The sequence below is a fragment of the Falco peregrinus genome, chromosome 10, assembly GCF_023634155.1.
Source record: "Falco peregrinus isolate bFalPer1 chromosome 10, bFalPer1.pri, whole genome shotgun sequence".
NCBI lineage: Eukaryota > Metazoa > Chordata > Aves > Falconiformes > Falconidae > Falco > Falco peregrinus.
Genome location: NC_073730.1, coordinates 31,948,989 through 31,969,923, shown reverse-complemented (window position 1 = coordinate 31,969,923; position 20,935 = coordinate 31,948,989). Strand labels below are relative to the sequence as shown.

The 20,935-nt window shown below is 40.1% G+C and overlaps 1 protein-coding gene across 2 annotated transcripts; it reads left to right on the top strand.

Annotated features, from left to right (window-relative positions):
• The first annotated feature begins 671 nt into the window (after positions 1-671).
• Positions 672-20,815, top strand: TM2D1 (TM2 domain containing 1). 2 transcript variants are annotated; one of them, XR_008748974.1, is made up of 7 exons: positions 672-991; positions 2,150-2,219; positions 4,372-4,480; positions 8,802-8,893; positions 12,399-12,472; positions 13,716-15,090; positions 19,576-20,815. XR_008748974.1 is itself a non-coding variant. In XM_055815078.1 (7 exons), exons 1-6 carry the CDS (start codon positions 830-832, stop codon positions 13,824-13,826), a joined length of 618 nt encoding a protein of 205 aa, XP_055671053.1. In that variant the 5' UTR covers positions 677-829; the 3' UTR covers positions 13,827-13,834; positions 19,576-20,815. The 2 variants fall into 2 exon arrangements, 1 of the variants encoding a protein (XP_055671053.1); XM_055815078.1 differs by having other exon boundaries at positions 677-991; positions 13,716-13,834.
• Positions 20,816-20,935: the final 120 nt, after the last annotated feature.

Below are 20,935 nucleotides of genomic sequence, written 5' to 3'. Positions count from 1 at the left end.
AAACACTGACAAAATCTTGCCTGCTCCAGGCATTCATTTAATAAAATAAAATAAAAAGCATTTTTAACAATACAGTCATAATTTTATGTGAAAACAGAGTAACAATTTCAAACAATTTATTTAATCTGGCTCCTGTGCATTTTAACCCGTGGCTCAGCAGGAGTGTTCACTGGCAGGTACCATCCCTTTAACCTCTCCTGTGCTTTTTAAAAAATTATTTTTAACGTACCCAGCAAACTACAGGGACACACACAGGTACCAGCACCTGGCGGTAAGGTTCCACCTGGTGGGCCAGAGTTACAGCTTCGGTATTTTGGAAGAGCCGGGAGGGCTCCGCACTCCCCTCCCGGGCCGCGCCCTCCCCCGGGCCTGCCTGCTCGCCGCCCGGTTCACAGCGCCGGGCGCTCCCTGCTGCGGGTGACTCGCCTCCCCGCAGCGCCCGTACCCGCCGCCGGTGCCGCACCGCTCAAGGACCCAACGACAGCCCGCCTCATGGCCGACATCTTAAGTGAGGGCAGGTGAGCGCTACCCCGCCAGGTGCTGGCGGCGAACGCGGCCATCTTTACTTAGGGCACGACCCCGCCGGGGCTGTACGAATGTCATCTTGAGTAGGAGCAGGCTCTGCCCTCAGCGCTAGCCATTAGCTGCCTCAGGAGCCATATTTGCTGAGGTCACCCCCCCTCCCAAAGCCCACGTCCCCGAGCAGCCCCCGAACGGCTCGCAGGGGCCGCAGCCCGCCCCTCCCCGCAGGCAGTGGCCTCCTCACGCGGCGGGGCCGCTCCTCCCCGCGGGGCCGCCGAGTCAGCTGACGGCGGCGGCGGTTTCCATCATGGCCGCCCGGCCGGGGCGGCCGCCGGCGGGGCCGGGGCGGCGGAGAGGCGCGGCGGAGGCCCAGATCCTGCTTCTCCTCTGGTTCGCGGGCGCAGCCGTGGAGGGAGCGGCGGGCATGGAGCCGCCGCTCAAGTGCGACGAGCTGAGGCTGGGGCAATATCCTGAGCGCGGCTGGGCCGGGCCGGGCCGGGCGGGCGGCGGGGGCTCGGCAGGGCGGCGGGGCCGGCAGCCCGAGGCCCAGGTGGCCGGAGGGAGGGCCGCTTGTCCAGCCGCCTGGAGCGGAGGGGAAGGGGGAGGTGTGCGGGCCGCCTGGCAGGGCGGGGTGCCCCGTAGCTGTCGGGGAAGGCCTCAGGTGAGGAGCCCCGAGGGGGTCTCGGCTGAAGGAGCGGGAGGGGGCACGTCTGCAGTCGCCTGGGTTCGTTTTGGGGGTGGTACAGTGTGCCTGTGTGCAGGTTTGGGGCGTCTCGGATTTTCCTCTGAAAATCTTTGAACATTTTTCTCTTTAGAAAATCTCATGGGATGAGAGACCTCTCTCCCCCACCCTTCCACCTTCCTGTTTTTTGCAGGACACTCGAGTGAGACGCGTTGGCTTTGCACGGTGCGTGAGCCCTCCTCGCTGCCCAGAGGAGCAGGGCGCAGGTGTTAGGCTCTAGCTGCGAGGCTCCTGACTCTCCAGAGGCACGTCAGGCCTTCCCCAGAAAATGTTTGTTGATCGTAGCTGACAGTTATTGATAATCAAATGTGTCAGGAAGCAAATCTTGGACAAGTTAACTTCATCTCCTGCTTTCCTTGGCAGTGGGAGTTCAGACCTCTGGAAATTAGTTTCTGCTCAGTTTTTGGTTGTTGTTTTTTTTTTTTTGGTTGAGATTTTGTTTTGGTTTTTTTCCCTAGTTCAAATTTCTGGCATTTCAGATGTTCATTTTTAAGTGTTCTGTGTTGCTATAGATTTAATCTTCTCAACCAGATGCCTTAATTTAGAGGTACTCTGATATTGAAATAAGGGAAGAAGACTAGATTAGGTGTGCTACCTTGTTGCCTTCAAATACAGAGGCTGTGATGGATAAATACTGTATTTCCTTTAGGTAGTGCTGACTGCAGCACTAATTAAACGTGGAGCTTATGCGATATTTTGGTGTATTAAATTGGATTAGCAGATTTGCTGTATGGTAATGTGCTGTTCCGATTTTGGGGGATGGGTCTGAACTAACATCAAGGTGCATCTTAAATCCTCAGGGTTTAAAGAGGGTGGAATAAATTACTGCTAAACCAGTTGTAGTGTTTGATAGGAAAAATGTTTTCCTCAATTACCTGAACATATATGTGCGATGAGCCTAAAATAGACAATAGTACACAAGAGCCAATGAATTGTACAAATCACACAGCATATGGTAAGGATTTCTAATTTATAACATATTGACAGTAACTACATTTTCCAAGGAAGTGTTCAATTTATGCATTTGTGTATCTGCTAGATGAGCTTTATAAAACATGGGATTAGTAATACCATTAGTATGAAAGCCTAAAACACGTGGATTGGATGCTTTACTCGAAATGAATAAATAAATTGTCTCTGATTGGTACATTTGCAAGTGAGGTTTCTGGTAAATCTCTTCAATGTATGTCATATCCTCTAGGCTCAGTCCTGCATTACTGTGATTAAAACAAACTATTCCTGTCATAGTTATTTTGCATATACTTATTAGAAGGATTGACAAGTGACAGAACAGCCTTCAAAATCTTCTATTTTGTTAATATATATATTTTTTTAAGGCAACATGGTGCCTTCCATCATCAGGAGTTTTTGGTGCCGTGAGGCTCTGTTTTGAAAGCACTTACATTTATTTTGATGTTAAGTTGTGATGTACTTTGGACTACAACAAAAAAATACTTAAATTGATCACTCGGTTTACTACATGTGTTTAGTGTTTCTGATGTTCTTGGGCATTGAAATAAATGGTCTTTGTGTTAGCTACTAGCACAACAGTTTCGCTTTATGTGCACTCACGTTTAAAATGCATATGTGTGCTTGTCTTTCATATTTTGCTTTCTAAAATGCTGAATAATTTTCTTCACTGGGATGCTCGGGGTGGTGATGGTTTCCCAGATACTTTTCAGAGACTGGATGAAAATACTTTCCAAAACGGATCCTTTTTTGAGTTCTTCAGTCCTTTATATGATCTTTGACATTGTGTCCCTGATTACAAATGGCCAGTGAGCAGAAAGAATATTACGTAGTCTTAAGATTGATCACAACTCAGGATCGTTAGTTGTCTAAGCAATTACCATGTGATTGCATTGAATACACCGCATAATGAATAAGAGATAAGCTTCAGAGTAGAGGAAGTTTGCTAAATTAATTAATATGTTCTTCTCTATGTCTGTATAGTGGTTTTACACACAGCAGTTTTTAGATTGTCCCCACAATATTTGAGTCACTTCCTTTTTCAGTGTTACCTGAGTAATAAAAATGTAATCTTCTGGAACATGCTTGAAGCACTACTGTTTCTGAACCTTTCTGGGATCCATCACCCAAACAAATATGGGTTTAATTGAAAGCATCAAAGTAGTCTCATTGAGTGGCAGGTTTGGAGTCTTACAGGTGTGATGTTGACAGGATAACTGGCCTTTCCTATATCAATATATTTTAACTGCTGTGGGTTTCTTCTAGGTAACACCACTGTTTTGTTTGCTTAATTATTATTTTTTTACAGGAAAGAATTTTTTTTTCTCTATGCAATATGGGTAGATATTTCTAAAAAATATACTCAAATCCTAGTCCTCTTGCCTGTGTGTATTACTGGAAAATCTGGAAAGAAATGTTGAACTTGGCTTGTAGTGTTGGAATTAACCAACAGGACTTACAAGTACTGAAAACTGGTAGAAAGCAGGTAAAGCACTGAGATTTTTCCCTTTAAAACAACAGACTTCAACAGTAGAGAGTAACTGATATTCTGGTAACGCACTGCAGGCTTCTAGCAGATGTCACTTTCTGGTGTGATTTCCACTTTGGTGCTCTCAAGAGTCAAGCCTTAGTGTATAATAATTTGGGTTGAAAGAGACCTCTGGAAAGTCATACAGTCCAGCCTCCTGCTTAAAGCAGCATTGGTACTGAGTTCAGACCAGGTTGCTCAGGGCTTCGTGCAGACATATCTTGAAAACCTCCAAGGATGGTGACGGCGCTACCTCCCTGGGAAGCTTGTTCCAATATTTGACTGCTTTCATGGTGACAGTGTTTTCTGTATGTCAGGTTCAGCTTTCCCATTGACTCATATTGGAGCCAGAATGGAAATTACAACAGAATTAGGGCAGCAATTAGGTTTGTATATTTTGCTTAATACGTAGCAAGGAAAAAATACAAATTAGTCATAGGACTGGCTTGCAAAATGCTTTTTTAAAAAAAAGCATTACGTGAGTGTGTACTGTGCTTTGTATCGAGACAGTGGTGCAGTAGAACTTTATTTGTTTAGTTCACTTGTGCCAGAAAAATGCTGTAATACCCAATCAGTTACTGCTTAATTTCAAATAATTTTTTGTTCTCAGTTCAATGTCTGCCAGCGCCAAATATTACTTGCAAAGATCACCTTGGCATAGAAAAAGTCTTTACAGGACATGAAGTGGGATTTTACAAGCCTATTGAGTGTCGCAATGTGTAAGTACGCGACTTTTTTGTAATAGTTCATCTTTGTTTTCACATTGACATTTTTCTGAAATAGTATGATATGTTGACAGAATGAAGAAGAGAAGATAGTGGTACATGTGTTGCCCAGTACTTAATCCTCTAATAAACACTATGGTATTATAAGGATACAACATGCATGTTTATGAGTAAATCTGTCTTTGCCTTGGCCACTTTTCTTTGTTTGTTTAGTTATGTTTGTGTCTTTGCTTTACTTAGTACTTTATCCTGGCAAAAATTTGCCCCAAATGCTGAGGCTGTTTCATGTATGTGTAAAATCAGCGCAGCTGCTGAAAGGAGCTGGCTAGGGACACTGTCCATCCCTTCCCCTGAGGTACCCCACTGTATACTGAATCAGGGACTGATCTGGGTTTGAACTAACTTGGATCAGTTCCCCGATGTGAGTTGCAGTACAGTCGTTTCAAGTGCTTGTGCCAGCACAAGGATGAGGGCAACTCAAGGATAAAAAAGAGTCGAGAAAGGAGGGCTGGACTAGGCTGCTCTGTGCACCAGCAGTAGTTGTTCATGCTGGTGTAAAGTGTGCCTGTAGCTGCAGCTTAAGTTGTAGTATGCATAAATATTGGAGAAGTGTAAGTGTCTCTTCAGTTCCCCAAAAAAATTCTCCTAGAGGAGCTATTCCCTGTTTTCAAACAACCTTTGTATTTACTGAGATCTTCTGTGTCTTTTAAGAGCCTGTTTCTGAAACATCGTGAAAATGATGGACCTAGTTTTTCTAAAACATGTGAGCAATGGAGAGCTGTGGCTACCAATAAATGTTCCAACTGCCCAACACTAATGATCAGTGAACACCTGTCAGTACCATTTGTTTCTCCTTTTTGTGGGATTCATGCAGGAGCCTTTTTCTTCTGTCCTACTGGAATCTTTGGAAATTAAAACAACAGTTATATTCGCTGGGTATTCCTTATCACATTAGTGGGTAAATAACTGATGTGATACTTACTGCTCAATAATTTGCCTAACTCGGAAGTACAGCTCTGCCTCTTAGTTTCATAAATATTTTCTCTGTATTTAGTCTTCTCAACAGTCAAAGCTCAGCAAATTGAAGAAAACATATTATTACGTCTAATCAAATTTAAATGCTAGCAAGCTAGACTTCAGTCACATTTTTGTGCAGAAACAATTGCATTTTCAGTCCCATCTGTGATGGGGACTGCGAATAAGATGAGCTATACTAGTTTAATAAAATTGCTCCCTCTTTGAGTAGACAGAAATTCTTAAGTTTGGAGTTTCCTGTTTGCATACATTTTTGGTTTAATATATTTTCTAGAAACATAAGCCCCTGAATCTACGTAAGCAGAAAAATGTCATCCTCCTTATGATGTGTATTAATTGATCATGACTATTATTTATGATGAAATAATGGTTTTGCTACCAAAAGAACTTGCTGTGGCTTTTCCAGCCCCATGACTGCTAGTATGGCAGCAGAGGAATATGACCCTGTGTGGGCTCGCTAAAAACTCCACTAAAATACAGCTGTGAATGTAGAAAGTGTTAAGCATGCCCTTGATAAAGCCCCAAAGCCAGTTAAAAATGGCACCAAGATTAGTATTGCCATCCTTCATATATGCACTTGTTTAAAGAGTGGTCTAATCACTGATCATTACATGAGCCTTTTGTAAGGCATTTTGAATGTTACCTAAGTGCTAGAAACATTATTTTAAGCAGGAATCTCCAGTTTAACATTACAACAATAGGCCTTCCCTTTCGACTGCATTTTGGAGATTTTCCAGCATTTTATCTGAGTTTTGATGGAAGCTGTAACTGTCTTCTGGCAGAAATAACTGCACATCATTTAACCAGAAAATTAGTTTGAGAGGGCATCTTCACAAAGCAGGATTGTCCTACCATGGGGACAGCATGTTAATCTCTGTCCCTAGCATTTGGAAAGGACAAATCGGCAAGTAGTCCTTAGCCAAAACTGTGATGTAGCAACAGGCCAGATAACAGTTCTGAGATCCAGTTATTTTAGAGAAAGACCAGGAGATGTTATGTGTTTGTTTAAGTGGTTGTGTTTAAGTTGAGTTGCTCCTGGTGTTAGTTCAAGGAAAAGTTTATAAGTAGTAGTAAGACCGCTCCGGTAAAGAAGTACTGGGAGTCAAGATTGCTTTGGTTTGGCTTTACTTTAATGTTTTGGAGGTAGATTTTTTTTTTTCCCCCCCCCAATTCTGGAATTCCCCCAATTGACAGTCTACCGTGTATTTTGCTTAGTATGTGCAGGGCCTGATTCTGCAGACTTGAAATGTCTATTGTTCAAGTATTGCTGTTCCCAGGCAAGGAGTCCATAAAATGTCCACACTGAACTTCATTGTCTGTGAAATCTGTGAAGTTCAGTGTGGACAAGTGTTTGAGCAGTGCTAAGAGACCCTGATAGAGCACCAAAACCACTGTGACCTACAGCAGTACTTGCATATTATCAACCGGTGCGGAAGAGCTGGAAGAAAGTTTTTAACATGGTAGCTGGAAGAAGCATGTGCAGAAAAAATTAAAGATTGGATGTGGCTGGGAAACAAGAAAAAATCGGAAGAAAAACCAAAAAGAAATTGCATCTTTTACCCAATTATATAAATTTCTTTAGATGCCTGGGATATGTTATTCTCCTACTCGCTAGTTTAGTCTTTGGTGCATATTTTTATCTGAAAGAGTAAGTAAAACAAAGGAAATAAAAGAGTGGATGCAGCCTTGTTACAGTATTAACATGCTTCCACTTCACACTAGATTTCTTCTGCCTGTCAGTTTGACGTTGACTAGGGTGCAGACTGTTCAGCTTTTAAAAGCATCTCAGTGCATAAGTGAGTGCTCAGTTCATTACTAGTTTTAATCAGGAGCATTTAAAATTAAACTGTGTTCCCACCTTTTATGTCAGAGCTCTCTTTATGCTTTAGTGTCCTTGCAAGGTTGTTGATACTTTGTAGTTGATAAACAATTTCCAACAGTTGATTTCAAATTTTAAATAAAACTATTAGTGTTCTTTATGGTGCAAGCAAGACTTTTAAAGATGGTAATTTACATTACATTAGGTTCCAGGAATGCCCAGTATGTTCTGTGTTGCTAATAAGTGCTAAGTAACAAATACTGAGGTAAGAGCCATGATTTAATCACTTAATGTTGCCATTAAGTTTTAAAGTCAGTAAATCTAGATAATAAGCAAAAAGGTAGATCTTTATTTGGCATTGAAAGTCCTTAATAAAGGTGCTTGGACCTTTCTCAGCTACTGTCCTTCTGAAACTCTGTTTTATGCAGCTGTCAACCAAGAGTTTAATTTGGGCTTATTAAATAATTGCTGGCACATAGTATTGCACGTATCAAAACAGTGAATTATTGAATATTTTTAAAGTTCTAATTACATTTGGGTTTGCTTTTCTTTTCAGAAGCTAGCTGTTTGCCAATGCAGCAAAGGATGCAGCAAGTTCTAGTATTGATAGCTATATGTTTCCAGCTCAGTTATTAGTGTAAAGTTGTAAAGTCACATCAGCAGTGACTGAAAGTTACAGGTGGTTTAGGTGACCACGTTATTCCAGCTGTTGGCAAGACTGGTGCCAATTAGTATAAATCTCAAAAAGTGTTGTATCTGTTTATTTTGTATGACTAACCATGGGATGCTTAACTTTAGATTACCTCTCTACCACTGTACATCTTTGTACTGTCAACAGTTCTTTTCCTTTGTGAGTTTGTGCCATTTACTACTTTTAGACTGTAGTAAATGGATACACGACTTACCCTTTTTGTTGAATCCTTCATGCAGCTTCTTCAGCCAGTGGCCATGGCTCATTTCTTCTTCAGATCTCATTGCAATTACTGTCTCTGGTGACATCTCACCTGTCTGTCCTGTTCCTCTTGATTTGGCTGCATGTGAGACTAATGCCTACAGACAGTATGCGTACACCTCTTAGCTTTCAAGGGTTGTCTCAGTAGGGCTGAACTGTTAGGAGGTACTCTGTGAAACTGGGAGTGTATCAGCAACTGAATTATGTCTTGACAAGAAATCATGATTTAGTTTTAATCTATTCTGCAAGAGTATACTTGAGTTGCAAGCTGAGGTTGCTTTATGGAGAATGCCTACCCAGTTTGAAAGCTTAACGTTATCAATTCTGTGTCTATTAATTAAAGATAAATAACAAATCTGTAGAGTGTTTGTGGGGTTTTTTTGTTTGTTTGTTGTTGGGTTTTTTTTGTTAACTGAAGCAGCAGGCAAATGAGTCACTACTTTAATTCTCAAAAGTATGAGTGAATATATTTTGCAGTCATTGTCCACATTACTTGTTTCTTTTGGCAGAAATGGATACTCCTACAAAGTCGCAGTGGCTCTGTCCTTATTTCTTGGATGGTTGGGAGCAGATAGATTTTATCTAGGCTATCCTGCATTAGGTAGGTTTGTTTCTTTTTTTTTTCTTTGAGGTAAAGCTTGTTATGACTGAGTTGTATGTGTATACTTATGTTTTGAGTAATGAAGTCTGACAGTCATAGTTTTAGTATTTACAACTAGAATCCTTACTTTATTGTCAAGTAAGATAAAATCCTGCATTATTGTCAGCCTGCTGTTCTGTTGGAGTGCGTAGTGACAAGTGGATCTAGTTGTCCAACAGATAAAATCCTAATAAGCAAACATGATTATTGCTATTCATAATTTTGCTTTGCATTGGTGTTTACCACTGCATACTTTGTGAGGCACTGAAACAGAAGTGGTTTTGACTCATGTGCCAGCTACTTAAATGGTGCTTGATTTTACCAGGAAAATAGTGGACAAACTTTATGGTGTAAATATGGATATGGATACGGTGGGATATGGAATTTATGCTGGCAAATGCATACCTTTATTCTAGCTCATAGTATTAATAACAGTTCTGCAGAAGCTGGGACCTTTGGTAAGACTTACCTCTGGTTGGTGTTTTTAGGACCCGATTCCCAGGGTGGCAGTGCCACTGGCTCTTAAGTACAGAAATACCTTAGTATGTTAGAATTACTTTCACTGGCTTTGTTTCTGAGTTGGACAAATGGAGTAAGTTTAAGTTTAGACAGCATGGAGCCATGAATTGAAAAAAGCTATACAAGTTACTGTCACTTCAGCTAGGAATTTTGAGTTTCTGTCCATTAAGTGCAAACCCTTGATTTTTTAATAACATTATCTGTCCTTCATGATAATCTTGTGTTAACATCTGTGTCTTTTTTCCCTGAGATTCTATAATTAGCACTTAGTTTGTCCATCTGTTTCACAAAAGGATACATTTTTGGAAGCGGTCAGTAAGGTGCACCTTTTTGTTACACTATTTTGGTATAGCGTTTTTGATTTGGAATAACAATTTCCAGTAGTTATTTTGTAATATATTGTGGTAGTACAGATTTATAAATCCTCAATTATTACACAGAAGTTCTTTATGCCTTTTGCTTGTTAAACCTACTGGAATATACTCTAGCCAGTAACCAAAGGTAAAAGACTCAAACTCCTCCAAAGTCAGGTTTTCAAGCTTTTGAAAGGTTAAGACAACAAAAGCAGATAGGTAAGAGTAGAAAAGAATAAAAATCAGTATATTGGATTCCTTGACAGTAGTTGATTGGGGTTTTTTTAGGTCATCTATGCCTTGGCAAAAATGGTTAAGAAAGGTTAATAGCATTGAAATACTTTGTGCAAGTGTAGTGAAGACTGTAAATGCTCTTTGGTTTATTTTTTTCCTTCTCCTTTGCTTAAAGAGCACACAAATACAAACAAGCTATTAAATATGAAGAAATCAGGAAGTCAGTTTCTTCCCCTCCCACACACTGTGAACTAAACCATAAGTTATTACTGCGTAAAAGCACTATTTTTTCCCTCCATGCTTTAGAGCCCTGAGTTTATTTTCTCAGTGTGATCTGCTTGTGGGGAGGGACATGAGGAAGAAGAAAAAAACCTCAGCTTTACCCTGCACTCCAGAAATAAATTCCAGGTTCAGAAACAGTTCTTCTACATCCAGTAGCATAACAGAGCAACCAGTTCCTCAAGTAAACTGGAGCTGGTGCTGGAACCAGCAGTGGTAAGAGAACTGCTGGGTTCCTTAAATGCTAGCTGGCAGTGAGGTTCAGGACCAGAGCTCAGACGAGGTGGTTATAAGGAGCATCACAAATAAGTGGTGACTGCACTTGATGCATGTAATAACAAAGTAAACTGTTCACCAGCTTGACATTACTTAATTGTCTTAACTGTTGTTTCCTAAGGCTAGCATTTCTTTAGTTGGCTGTTTCCGTTATGTTCTGTGCTGCTACTGCCTGTACTGATACCCAGGCTGACTGTACCTGGCTGCTGGAAGTTGTACAGGTTAGCCACTGGGAACCAGTTTTTTTAAACAGTTACATGCTTGGGGTTTTGCATGTCTAAATGGCACATAGTAAGTTGTAATATGTATGTAGGTTTTTCTTCTCATCAGCTGAAAGGCCATCCTGCTAATACTCTTCCATCTTCTTCATTGTTAGGTCTTTTTCCCTGTTCTAACTGCTGTGTTCTTCTGTGGAGAGGTTATAAACTCTCTCCCTGAAGTTTATAAATCAGGCTTGTTTCATCTTGCCAACTATGGGAGCTATATCTAGACAGTGGGATGCTCTTCCTGCAGTGTGTATGCAGTTATTCCCCCACTCTCCTCCACATGCAGCCTCATAAACAAGGCATGGGGGGGAGGGGTCATATGTGGGACAGATTGCTGCTTCTGAGAGAGGGAGTGCAAAGGAGATGGCGGAGGTCAGGAGACCTTCAGGTGTTTGACCAAGAGCATGCTTGTTCTTTGGAAAACAGCCGTGTGGTTTTACTAGCAGGTATTATGCAGTGTAGCAGTTTGTGTCTGTGAGGAGGTGCTCTGGGATGCCATACCGGCTGAAACATGCTTCTCTCCTGCCTCAGAAGTGTGCTGGCCCTTGTAAGCACAGTTAAGGATATACTTTTTAGCAGGGACCTGTGTTTTCCTTGTACAGCATAGCCTACGACTGACTTGGAATGTGTATCTGTTGTATTTTCTTCATACTGTCTATGCCTGGGTAAAGAGGGAAATGTCTTCGCAATGAGTATCTCCTTTTCAAAATAACCTAGATGTTTGCCTAGCTCAGCTGAAGTATTACTTACAATGTATATAATACTCATTGTATTATATTAATTGTACAAGAAACTACTGATACTTAAAAATTTTAAGGCAGTCTCCTTCTTCTGATGGCATTTTCCAAATTAAGTCTACCTTGCATGGCAACTTCTGATGAAGCATTCATCTTCAGTTGCTATTGCCATATATTTTCTATTAATCTTTCATTTATTTATAAAAATAATAACATTTTTGAATACCTGTTATAAAAAAAGAGTTTCTGTATTTTTTTATATATCTTCAAAGTAAATTCCTTTTTCAGCAAAAATATAAAAATTATACAAAGGATTCTTCTCCAAAGTAGCATGTTCTGAAAATCAAATCAGTATGTGCTGCAACTCATGGGATGGTAGAAAGTCTCTTTCTATTAATATGTAAATTTTGCAGCTGAAGCTGGGATTTTTTTCTGTCTGTGCTTCAATCAAAGAGAAGAAAATTTCTAGTGACTTGGTTATCAACTTTTGCCTTTCCTTGTTTAAGAATATGTATCTGTTATAAAATATAAATGGTTAATGTTTAATTTAAAATCTTTAAAGTCTATTCAAAGTGTAGAAATATATTAATATATGTGGTTTGGTTTTTCCCCCCTGGTAATTAAATATCTTTAACTTTAGGTCTGTTTCTAGGGGTGTGGGTGTGTGTATATATATATGTGTGTGTATGTATGTCTATTTGGTGGGATGGGGAGAGAGTTAGAATGTGATTGCCACCAGAAACACATGAACTTCATAGTGACTGGCTTAAAGCTATGGTTAAATTTTATTTTCCCTTTTTAGGTTTGTTAAAGTTCTGCACTGTAGGATTTTGTGGAATTGGTAGCCTAATTGATTTCATACTTATTTCAATGCAGGTAAGTCAGGGCTTTCAAAATAAGATCCAAATCTGTATTTGTTAAAGCTTTGATTTGATTGCTAATACTTTTTAGCATTTTAGCCTTAAGAACCTTTGTGTATTGAAAAATCAAGGCATCTATGTCAGCTCTGTTTGTAGATTGATGTTGTAGAATATGGACACGAAATATTAATGTATTCGCTGTTTGAATTAAAAATTAGATTAGCTATCTATAAATACTTGTCATGAATAACTTGGAAGCTGTAGCACTATAAGCTCACTTTTTCAGAACTTGTGAGATCTTGATGTGACACGGAGTGGTGGACTTTGCAGGCGATGTCCTGTTGTTCCCAGAATCCTGAAGGTCTGCATTTGCATGTACTTTATACTGATGGAGCCCATAGTCTGAGGTGTCCATGTAGTGAGCAGGAGAGAAGCCATTGCCGCTTGCTTTTTTTTTTTTTTCCTGCCTCTCCTCCAAATACAGGTTCTGTATCACCTGAGATCTGTGACTGTAGGATTCATGATGATTAAATCCCCAGCTGGGGTGACATCTTGCAACATCATGAAATTGTCAGATTGTCTTATTCTACAGTGCATCCATTTAGCATGAATTGCAGATTGTGATGAACTTAAAATGCATTGTGGATATAGGAATGATTATAGAAAAATATTTTTAAAGTATACATCTTTGTATATACAGTCTTTTAAATTATATGCATTCTCAAATTCCTTTCTATGCTATTGCAGTGATCTTGCCTCAGAACACTTACAGATATGGTTGAGAGTATCTTTCATCTCTCTATTCATCTCCCTGCTGACCCCACATCAATTTAGCATTTCCGGAACAAAAAAGCCATGATCTTCTCTCCTTCTCTCCACTCCTTACCTGTGCAGTATTTCAAAGATACTTATCACCAACCTAATTCTTGCCTGTCTACCCTCCTTTGTTCAAGAAAAGTGGTTTGGAGCACACTCACTTGTTAGCCTGACTTTGTGACTGAAATCCTCATCGGCTTAACCTAGTACCAGCGCCTGGCTGTGTAATTTGGTTGATTAGAAGCCCTAGGGAAATGTTCTTTCTGAGACAGCGCTCACTAAAATAGTTAAACTACAGCACAACTTCAAAATAAATCTAGTTTCTGTTTGACTAATTAAGCATGACTAATTTTATGATGGGAAAATTAGCAGTAATTGAGACATTAGCACAAAGTATATATTTCACTTCATATTGAAAAGTCTTGGTTCTTTTTCTCTTGTAGATCGTTGGACCTTCCGATGGCTCTAGTTATATTATAGATTACTATGGAGCAAGGCTTACGCGGCTCACTATTACCAATGCAACATTCAGGAAAATGCAGACCTATCCTTAACCCTGGCAGTAAGTGTCACAAATGCATAGGTGCATTTTATTTTTGCAGATGGAGCCAGTCGTCCACTGAAATTGCTGATGACTTAATTACGCTTCATCAGAACTGAATATTAAATGTACATTAAACAAAGATGATAAAATATGAAAATTCCTCAAGTTCACTTAAGTTTACCTCAGAGGCGCTGACTTTCTGTGTGAGTGCTCTATTTCTGTGAGCACATAGTTTGTTACTAAGTTGTACCATTTGTGAAATGTGCAGACTTCTACAGTTTGCACTGATGTTCCGTAAGTATAATTTAGAGTATTATAGAGAGGTGGAGAAAGAGTTGTTCAGAACAGCAATGCTGATCTTCAGTCCGTCAAACTGTCTGTTGAGGGTTTTAGCATGGATGGGCCAGGATTACACTTTTTTTTCTGAAAAGAAATTGATGCACGTGTTTTAAGCTACAGAATGTCCAAGAATTGAATTCTTTGTACTCATAAAGCCTTTAAAAGGTTCTTATTTTAGATCAGTTGTGTTTCAGTGAAGTAAATTCTGTGTTCTGAAAGTTCTTTGACCAAAGTCTTTAGGACAAGCAAGATTTACCTAGATGTTCCTTTAAAGAAAAGTATATATGCACAGAGACAGAAAACATGTTAACAGAATCTTCACGTTACTTGACCAATTTTAAGCATTCCCTTCACCTTCTAATGAAAACTGGCAGTAACTGAGTGAGAAATCCATGCAATCTGAACTTTAGTGTAGATTTTTTTCAGAAATGTGGGCTATTCTTTTGGGTTTGAGATGAAACTTTCAAAATGTTATAAATGTGTCCACAAGTGGTATTTTTAAGGAAATTACAAAAAATGAGATTCCTGAATAGATTTTTAAAAGTGCAATTTGTGAGTTTTAATCTCTTTCAAATCTACATTAGGACTGGTGCACAGAAAGCTTTGTAAAGAAATCCTTTTTTTCCATATCGGTGTAACCTGACATATCACATAATGAGAATAAGCACAAAGTATTACTTGTGGTTTAACATTAATTCTTTCCTTCATGCAAGAAAGACATAGTTTTGGAATACTTGCTAACATGTATTTACTTGTGGGTTCAAAGAGACAAGAACACCATTAGCTTCATTCACTTGCCTGATACTTGTTACATCTCCCTTTTGTCTCTTTCACTGAATGCTCTTTGTGCATGTCAGTTTTGTTTCCTGAAATACTTTGAAAAACAGACAGGAAGTGGATGGAAAATAAATGTTTGGATCAAATAAAATCTCATGGTAAGATCATCCTGCGACTTGTCTGCTTTTTGTTTTTTAACCCTGAAGCTGATAATATAGCTGTGAAAATAGGAAGATGCCATGGACATTATAATAAAAAAATAGCCTTGGGCAACTCATGATACAGGATTTCATTCTACAATGTACATCCATGTGTACAAGTAGCAGAGGCTTGACTTAATGATTTCAGCAGTCGGTCTTGTGCTTCACTATACATAAAAGAATACAGGAGCTATTTTGTGCGAATCGGATGAAAATATGGTTAGTAATGAGGTCCATCAGATAGTTTGTTAATCCCAGAAACCAAGTAGCCAGCAGAGAGAAAGACTTGCTATTCCAAGTCACAGTGTTTCTGTAGAAACAGAAGATGTGTGTCAACCAATGCTGGAAATAAAATCTGCTATGGGATTCTTTCATTCTGATGCTCTCTGGATTGTGGTACCAGTGCACGCTCTTGTCAGGACTGCACTGCTTTGTCATAGCAGTCAGAGTGAAGCCACAGGTGACCAGACAGAGCAATATTGTGAGCCTTAGCAAAATTTTATTTCTCTTCCCTTTAGATGGTATTTAATTTGATCCCATGTCTTGTACTAACAACTTTCCACATCTTTCGCAACCTTCTCCTTTGTCTGTAAAGCCTTTTAGAAATCAGTGCCACAGATGGCGTAACATTTGGAATTTGCATTGGATACTGTGGGAATTATGTTCTGTATCTGAACGCGTGTATCTGTGGTTCTATATGCTTATTTAGTTGCCTCACTGAAGTTTAGAGAGGGTTAATTGAGTAAGCAGATAGTACTGCAGGGCCAGTAGAGAGTTATTGAGGTCTTTGTTTTCGTCTTGTAATTGTCAGATATGGCATGTTTACCATAAGGGCTGTGAAAAGTTGTGATGCAAGATGTAAAGCTGTCCCACTTGTTAATAATAAATTGGCTACAGTAATATTTATCAAAATGTCTGTCCAATGATGATTTTCTGTGTTGTTGCCTGCTTTAGCTTTCTCCTATCAATCAAGTTGTCCATCCTAGTGTTTCTGTAGTTCTGATTGCTTTGACTGCACTGGAATAATTTCTCTCCGGATTGTTTTCCCCAAAACAGTTGCAAAGCAATAAAAATAACTAGAGTGTACTGTGTCATCCTCCTGCTTCATTCCCAGATAAAATTATATCTGCTGGTCTTGCAGATATTCAGGAATCCTTTCAATATTCCATCAAGACAAAGAAGTATTATTCTTTATATGTAAAACTGAAGAACATAAAAAGTAAGGGCCAGGGTTTAAAAAAAGAATGTGAAGTGTCTAGCCTTTAAAACCCTGTATAAAGCTATTCACTGAAGATGCTGTGGATCCATGCCAGGAGTTAAATCCAGATCTTCCCTAAGTACCAGTGCAGTTTAGTCATCACAAAAATGACTCCGTAAACCTGTCTTTTTTTCTCCTTTTTTTTTTTTTTTTTTTTTTAATGTCCATTGCAATGTGCTTAACCATGATCTGGAAGAACAGTAGCTGGTAGAAACATTCAGCTTTGGGTACTTTGCATTAACACAGTGCAAACATGGTTGTACTTAGGTGTGCTTGCTGTATTAGTAAATTACTCTGTATTCTATCTGTTCAGGTAGGTCAACCATCTTTCACTTGTGTTTAGAGCTCATTTTCCAAAAGAGCGGATTTGGAGATCTTTTAGCACAAACTCAGACTCACTGACTAGTTATTCCTGCTGTGATTTCAATCACGACTAAGCTGCGGCAACTTCCTGTGACAGTATTTTGTTATCCTAATGGTTCCTCTCTCCTCCACCACCCACCACTTAACTACATGAAGATACCACTTTGCTTTCAGGACCTGATAACACCTTAAATGTTGGGGTTTGTTATGTTTCCAAAGATGTATTACTGTATGTCTGCCAGTAAAACTTCTCCGCTCCACAGGAAGGTCTTTGTGTTTGAAATGCTCTGTTAGAATTTTTTTGGAGAACATCTGTTGTCACCCCATCAAGAATTGTTTCCTTTGTTCCTCAGGAGTATATTCAGTTATATTTGCTTACACAGCTACGTCTATTCAGTCTTCTCGCATCTCTTCTCAGTGTTTTGGGTGTTTTTTTATTTTTAGATTCATTAGGTGTTTAGTCCATTTCTGCACTGAGAGCCATCCTTGTTGCTTGCTCTGCAGTTTTCAAACCTGTTTCCTCCAGAAAATGATGTTGAATACAGTAAGGTTGGGTGCTTGAGCACCCAGCTGGGGAAATGCCAAAGGCAGGATTTTGCAAGCAACCGTTCGTTTCCATTGCTTCATAGGACCATCACTAATTGTGTGATTGCCTGTTATTTCACTAATATATCATACAGTCTTTCAAACTCAGTGTCATCTCATCCCTAACTACTTTGCCATTTTCATTGTTATAAATGGTCACTATATGGCATCTTTAAAAATACGCATCATTTTAATTCAGTTAAGTCGTGCTTTTTAACCAGCTACTTTGTTCTGAGTTCAGCTTGCATCAGTCTGCCAAGATATGAAATACAAGAAATTATTCTGTTTGCATCTTCTGCCTGAATCTGAGGAGAAAAAATAGCTTAACTTTAGGCATATGCTTAAATGTGTTTTGCTAGACTGAGATTTGATCAAGACTATTTCCACTTTCTTCCTTCCTCTCAATCCATCTGTGTTACCCAAAGAACCTTTCTAATCTTTGTGAATATAAGAGAAAATTGCATTCTGTATGGAAACTTCAGCACTGATGGTGGAAATGGCTAATAATATTTGTTAAAGCTCTGCGACATCCTGTGTGTCACAACTTTTTTTTTTTTTTTTACCTCAAAGCTGCTTTTCATTGACTTTTGTTCGTATATCAGCTCTGTTTGGTCATGTATCAGCTAGCTTTGGACATCCTGCCACAAGTTCTCAAGTACCTCTAGGAGGAGTTGGACTCTTCAGAGCTGAATCAAGCACGTAGAAATGTCATGGCATCAGATCAGGGAATCTTTTATATATACAAAGCAAAGACACAGTGGGGAGCAGTAGATGTCAGTAAGAGGAGGTTGTAGGCTTCAGTTTCTGCAGAAGGTCCGTCTGAAAGTTAAAACCGTGTTGTCTCTTTGCCTTCTGCTTCCTGAAGGTGGAGCCAAACCCCCTATCAGATCTCCACATCTTCTGAAGTTGTTCTTTATCATGCAGCAAAGACTTAGCACTCCGGTATTTTTCCTTGCACAACAGAGAAAATTGGAAAGTGGATGTGAGGATTCTGTCTGGCCAAGATGCATTTTGCACTGTGCTCACTCTCTAGAAATAAGAGTGTAGCAAAGGAAAAGAAAGGAAATACAAGAATAAAAAGGGCAGTCTCAATGCTGTTTGCACCATGTGTAATGAAGGTCTAGTTCCATAAACTCCCAACAAAATAAAGTGTTTAAAAAATACTGCTTGTCTCAAATACAAACTCTTTGCTTTTCCCAGGATTTCTGTTTCTTACTCTTCGTGCATTACAATCTCGAACGTACTCATGCTCTGATAATTCTCCATTATACATTTGAATGGCTGCTTTCAAGACTGCAGTGCTCTCTCCGAGAAGCACAGTTCTCAGGCTCTGCAGATGCATATGACACAGCAGAATTTTAGGCAGTATAAAAATTATAAAGATCAGTTTCCATTACCGTAATTGCTATATAAATCCTGTCTTTAAGAGGCTTAGAACAGGCCTCTTTAACCTTGGTTTGAGCTGAGGTTTGGTCCAAGTCTGATAAGTTGAACACCAATTCTTTTTCTTTTTTCTTTTTTTTTTTTTTTTTCCTTTCCTCTGCAGCATTGTAACTTGGTGGGGCATGGGGTGAGGAGGGAGAAGGGATCCAGCACATCCTCTGCACTCTGTCTCTGACAGGGTGGTGGCTGTAATCAGGACACTATACCTGTCCCCAGCCCACAGCGAGACTGAATGAGGTGTACATTTTGTTACATCTGAAAAGCACCGTTTCTCCCCTTGGAACCTGTGGCTGCCTCTTACACAGCCGTACTCCAGAACAGGTGTGAGACGGCTCGGAGGCAGACAATCCACAGAGTGCAACTGGAAGCACTTGGATAAACCGTCAGATCCTACACTCTTTGGAGGGCTGCAGCAGTAATTCCCATCTTTTATGTCATTTGCACCACCTCAATGAAAGCGAAGGTGGTGACTGCCCTGGTGCTTCCCCTTTGGGTAGCTGAGATACCTAGAGCTGCCTCCAGCTGCCTTCCAGGGCAGAGCACTCAAAGGTGAGAAAGAAGTTGGCAGCACCACATGCAGAGGTTGGTGATACCCTGCTCCATTGCTTAAGCATACCAGACTCTTAGCTGTAGGCCAGAGAGCAGCTTTGACATGGGTAGCCATTACTCACTCAAAAGAAAGTCTGGCACAGCATTTTCCATGTCATGGACCTGTTCTGCGGTGGGTGCTTTAACCCCTAGTCAGTAGAGCTGTAGCAATGAATTTATTAATGTATTCTGTTTCCTTTACACAGAGTCTTCCTCAAAGTTCCTTGGATTTACCATGGGGAAAACATGGCAAGAACATGTAGGAGGAGATTACTGCCTGTAAAGAACTGACTGAATGTTCACCTTGAGCCTGACGAGACTGCCCACCATATGGATTGTGTTGGCAGAGGCAGAAGCCTGGGGAATGCAGAGGTGGGGGGTAGTTTTTAGGGCTTTCATTCCATGGTCCCATTGATTATAACGTTATTAAGAGGAAGATGCATGCGACTTTTAAGTTATTTTGTTAACTAAGTGTAAGCAATGGATGTGTCATGCTAACAAACATAATTGCTGGTGTGTCTAATACAGTATGTAAGTGCAGTATAGTGAATTTAAAAGGTTGTGGTAATCTAAGAATGTTAAAAGGGAAATGTGTGCCTGGGGGGGTGTGGGGGCTGGGGAGAAAAACGACTTACTTGACATTCACTGTCTTCCTCTCAGCTCCTTTGCTAAAGTAGGAACAGAATCGGAACAAAAAAATGTTTGTTTTACAGCTGTACCAAGTTACGGCGTGGACTCGTGCTCCCCCCCTCCTCTCCCACTTGCATCAAGTACATCCTGTACTTTTGGCAACATGTTGACTGGATATTTAAAAGCTGTGAACTGCTCTGAAAGTTTCACATACTGGGTTATGGGCCATGTGTGTTTGATCAAAATTCAATTACTGCACTGTACCATGCTTGGAAACCTATCATCCCAAGTTATGAAGTATGACGAAATAGGCTAATCTAATTGGTTCAGTATGGGAGCAGTATCAACCAAGCTTGTTATGATAAATAGCTTCCTGTGTTAAAGGTTCTCTAGAGCTTAAGTATCTTGGCTCACCTCCCTCTACAAAATAAGAATAGTGTTCCCTGGGAACAGTTACATCACTGTCCCTCTCCTACATTCACAATTAAAGGTTTGTGGATTTTTTTTTCATCTTGCTGTTCCTTGAATAGATAAACCATGGCCATCTACCCCATTCCCCACTTCCATCTCCTTCCCTTCTCCTCAGGTTAGGTTGTGCCAGCCTTACCGTGAGTCCGCCTGTTCCGTTTCGGGGCTAGGTAAGGCGAGCTTGACCAGGATGCCAAAACCCACCCTGGGCCGGAGGCTGGGGTTGGTGTGCTGCCACGTCAGTACGTGTGACATGTCTGTTTATAAAAAGAATTGAAATATTTGGTGTTTAGTTAAACTTCAAAGCACTTGTCTATGCATCTAATAAAAGAAGTATTGTATAGTGAATTTTGTACCTATAGATGTGCTATTATCTTCTTGAAACTGAAATTTTAGTTCATCGGTAGTTAAATGCAAATCCAGTGTGCAAGTGCTGGATTATGACTGGGGAAGGACTGTGTTCTAAGC

What these genes read in the sequence shown, in the direction of transcription:
- TM2D1 (XM_055815078.1), top strand. Translation starts at nt 830, where the DNA reads ATGGCCGCCCGGCCGGGGCGGCCGCCGGCGGGGCCGGGGCGGCGGAGA. An exon ending in TCTAGGCTATCCTGCATTAG is followed by an intron (nt 8,894 to 12,398) that starts GTAGGTTTGTTT and finishes TTCCCTTTTTAG; the next exon opens with GTTTGTTAAAGTTCTGCACT. An exon ending in TCATACTTATTTCAATGCAG is followed by an intron (nt 12,473 to 13,715) that starts GTAAGTCAGGGC and finishes TTTCTCTTGTAG; the next exon opens with ATCGTTGGACCTTCCGATGG.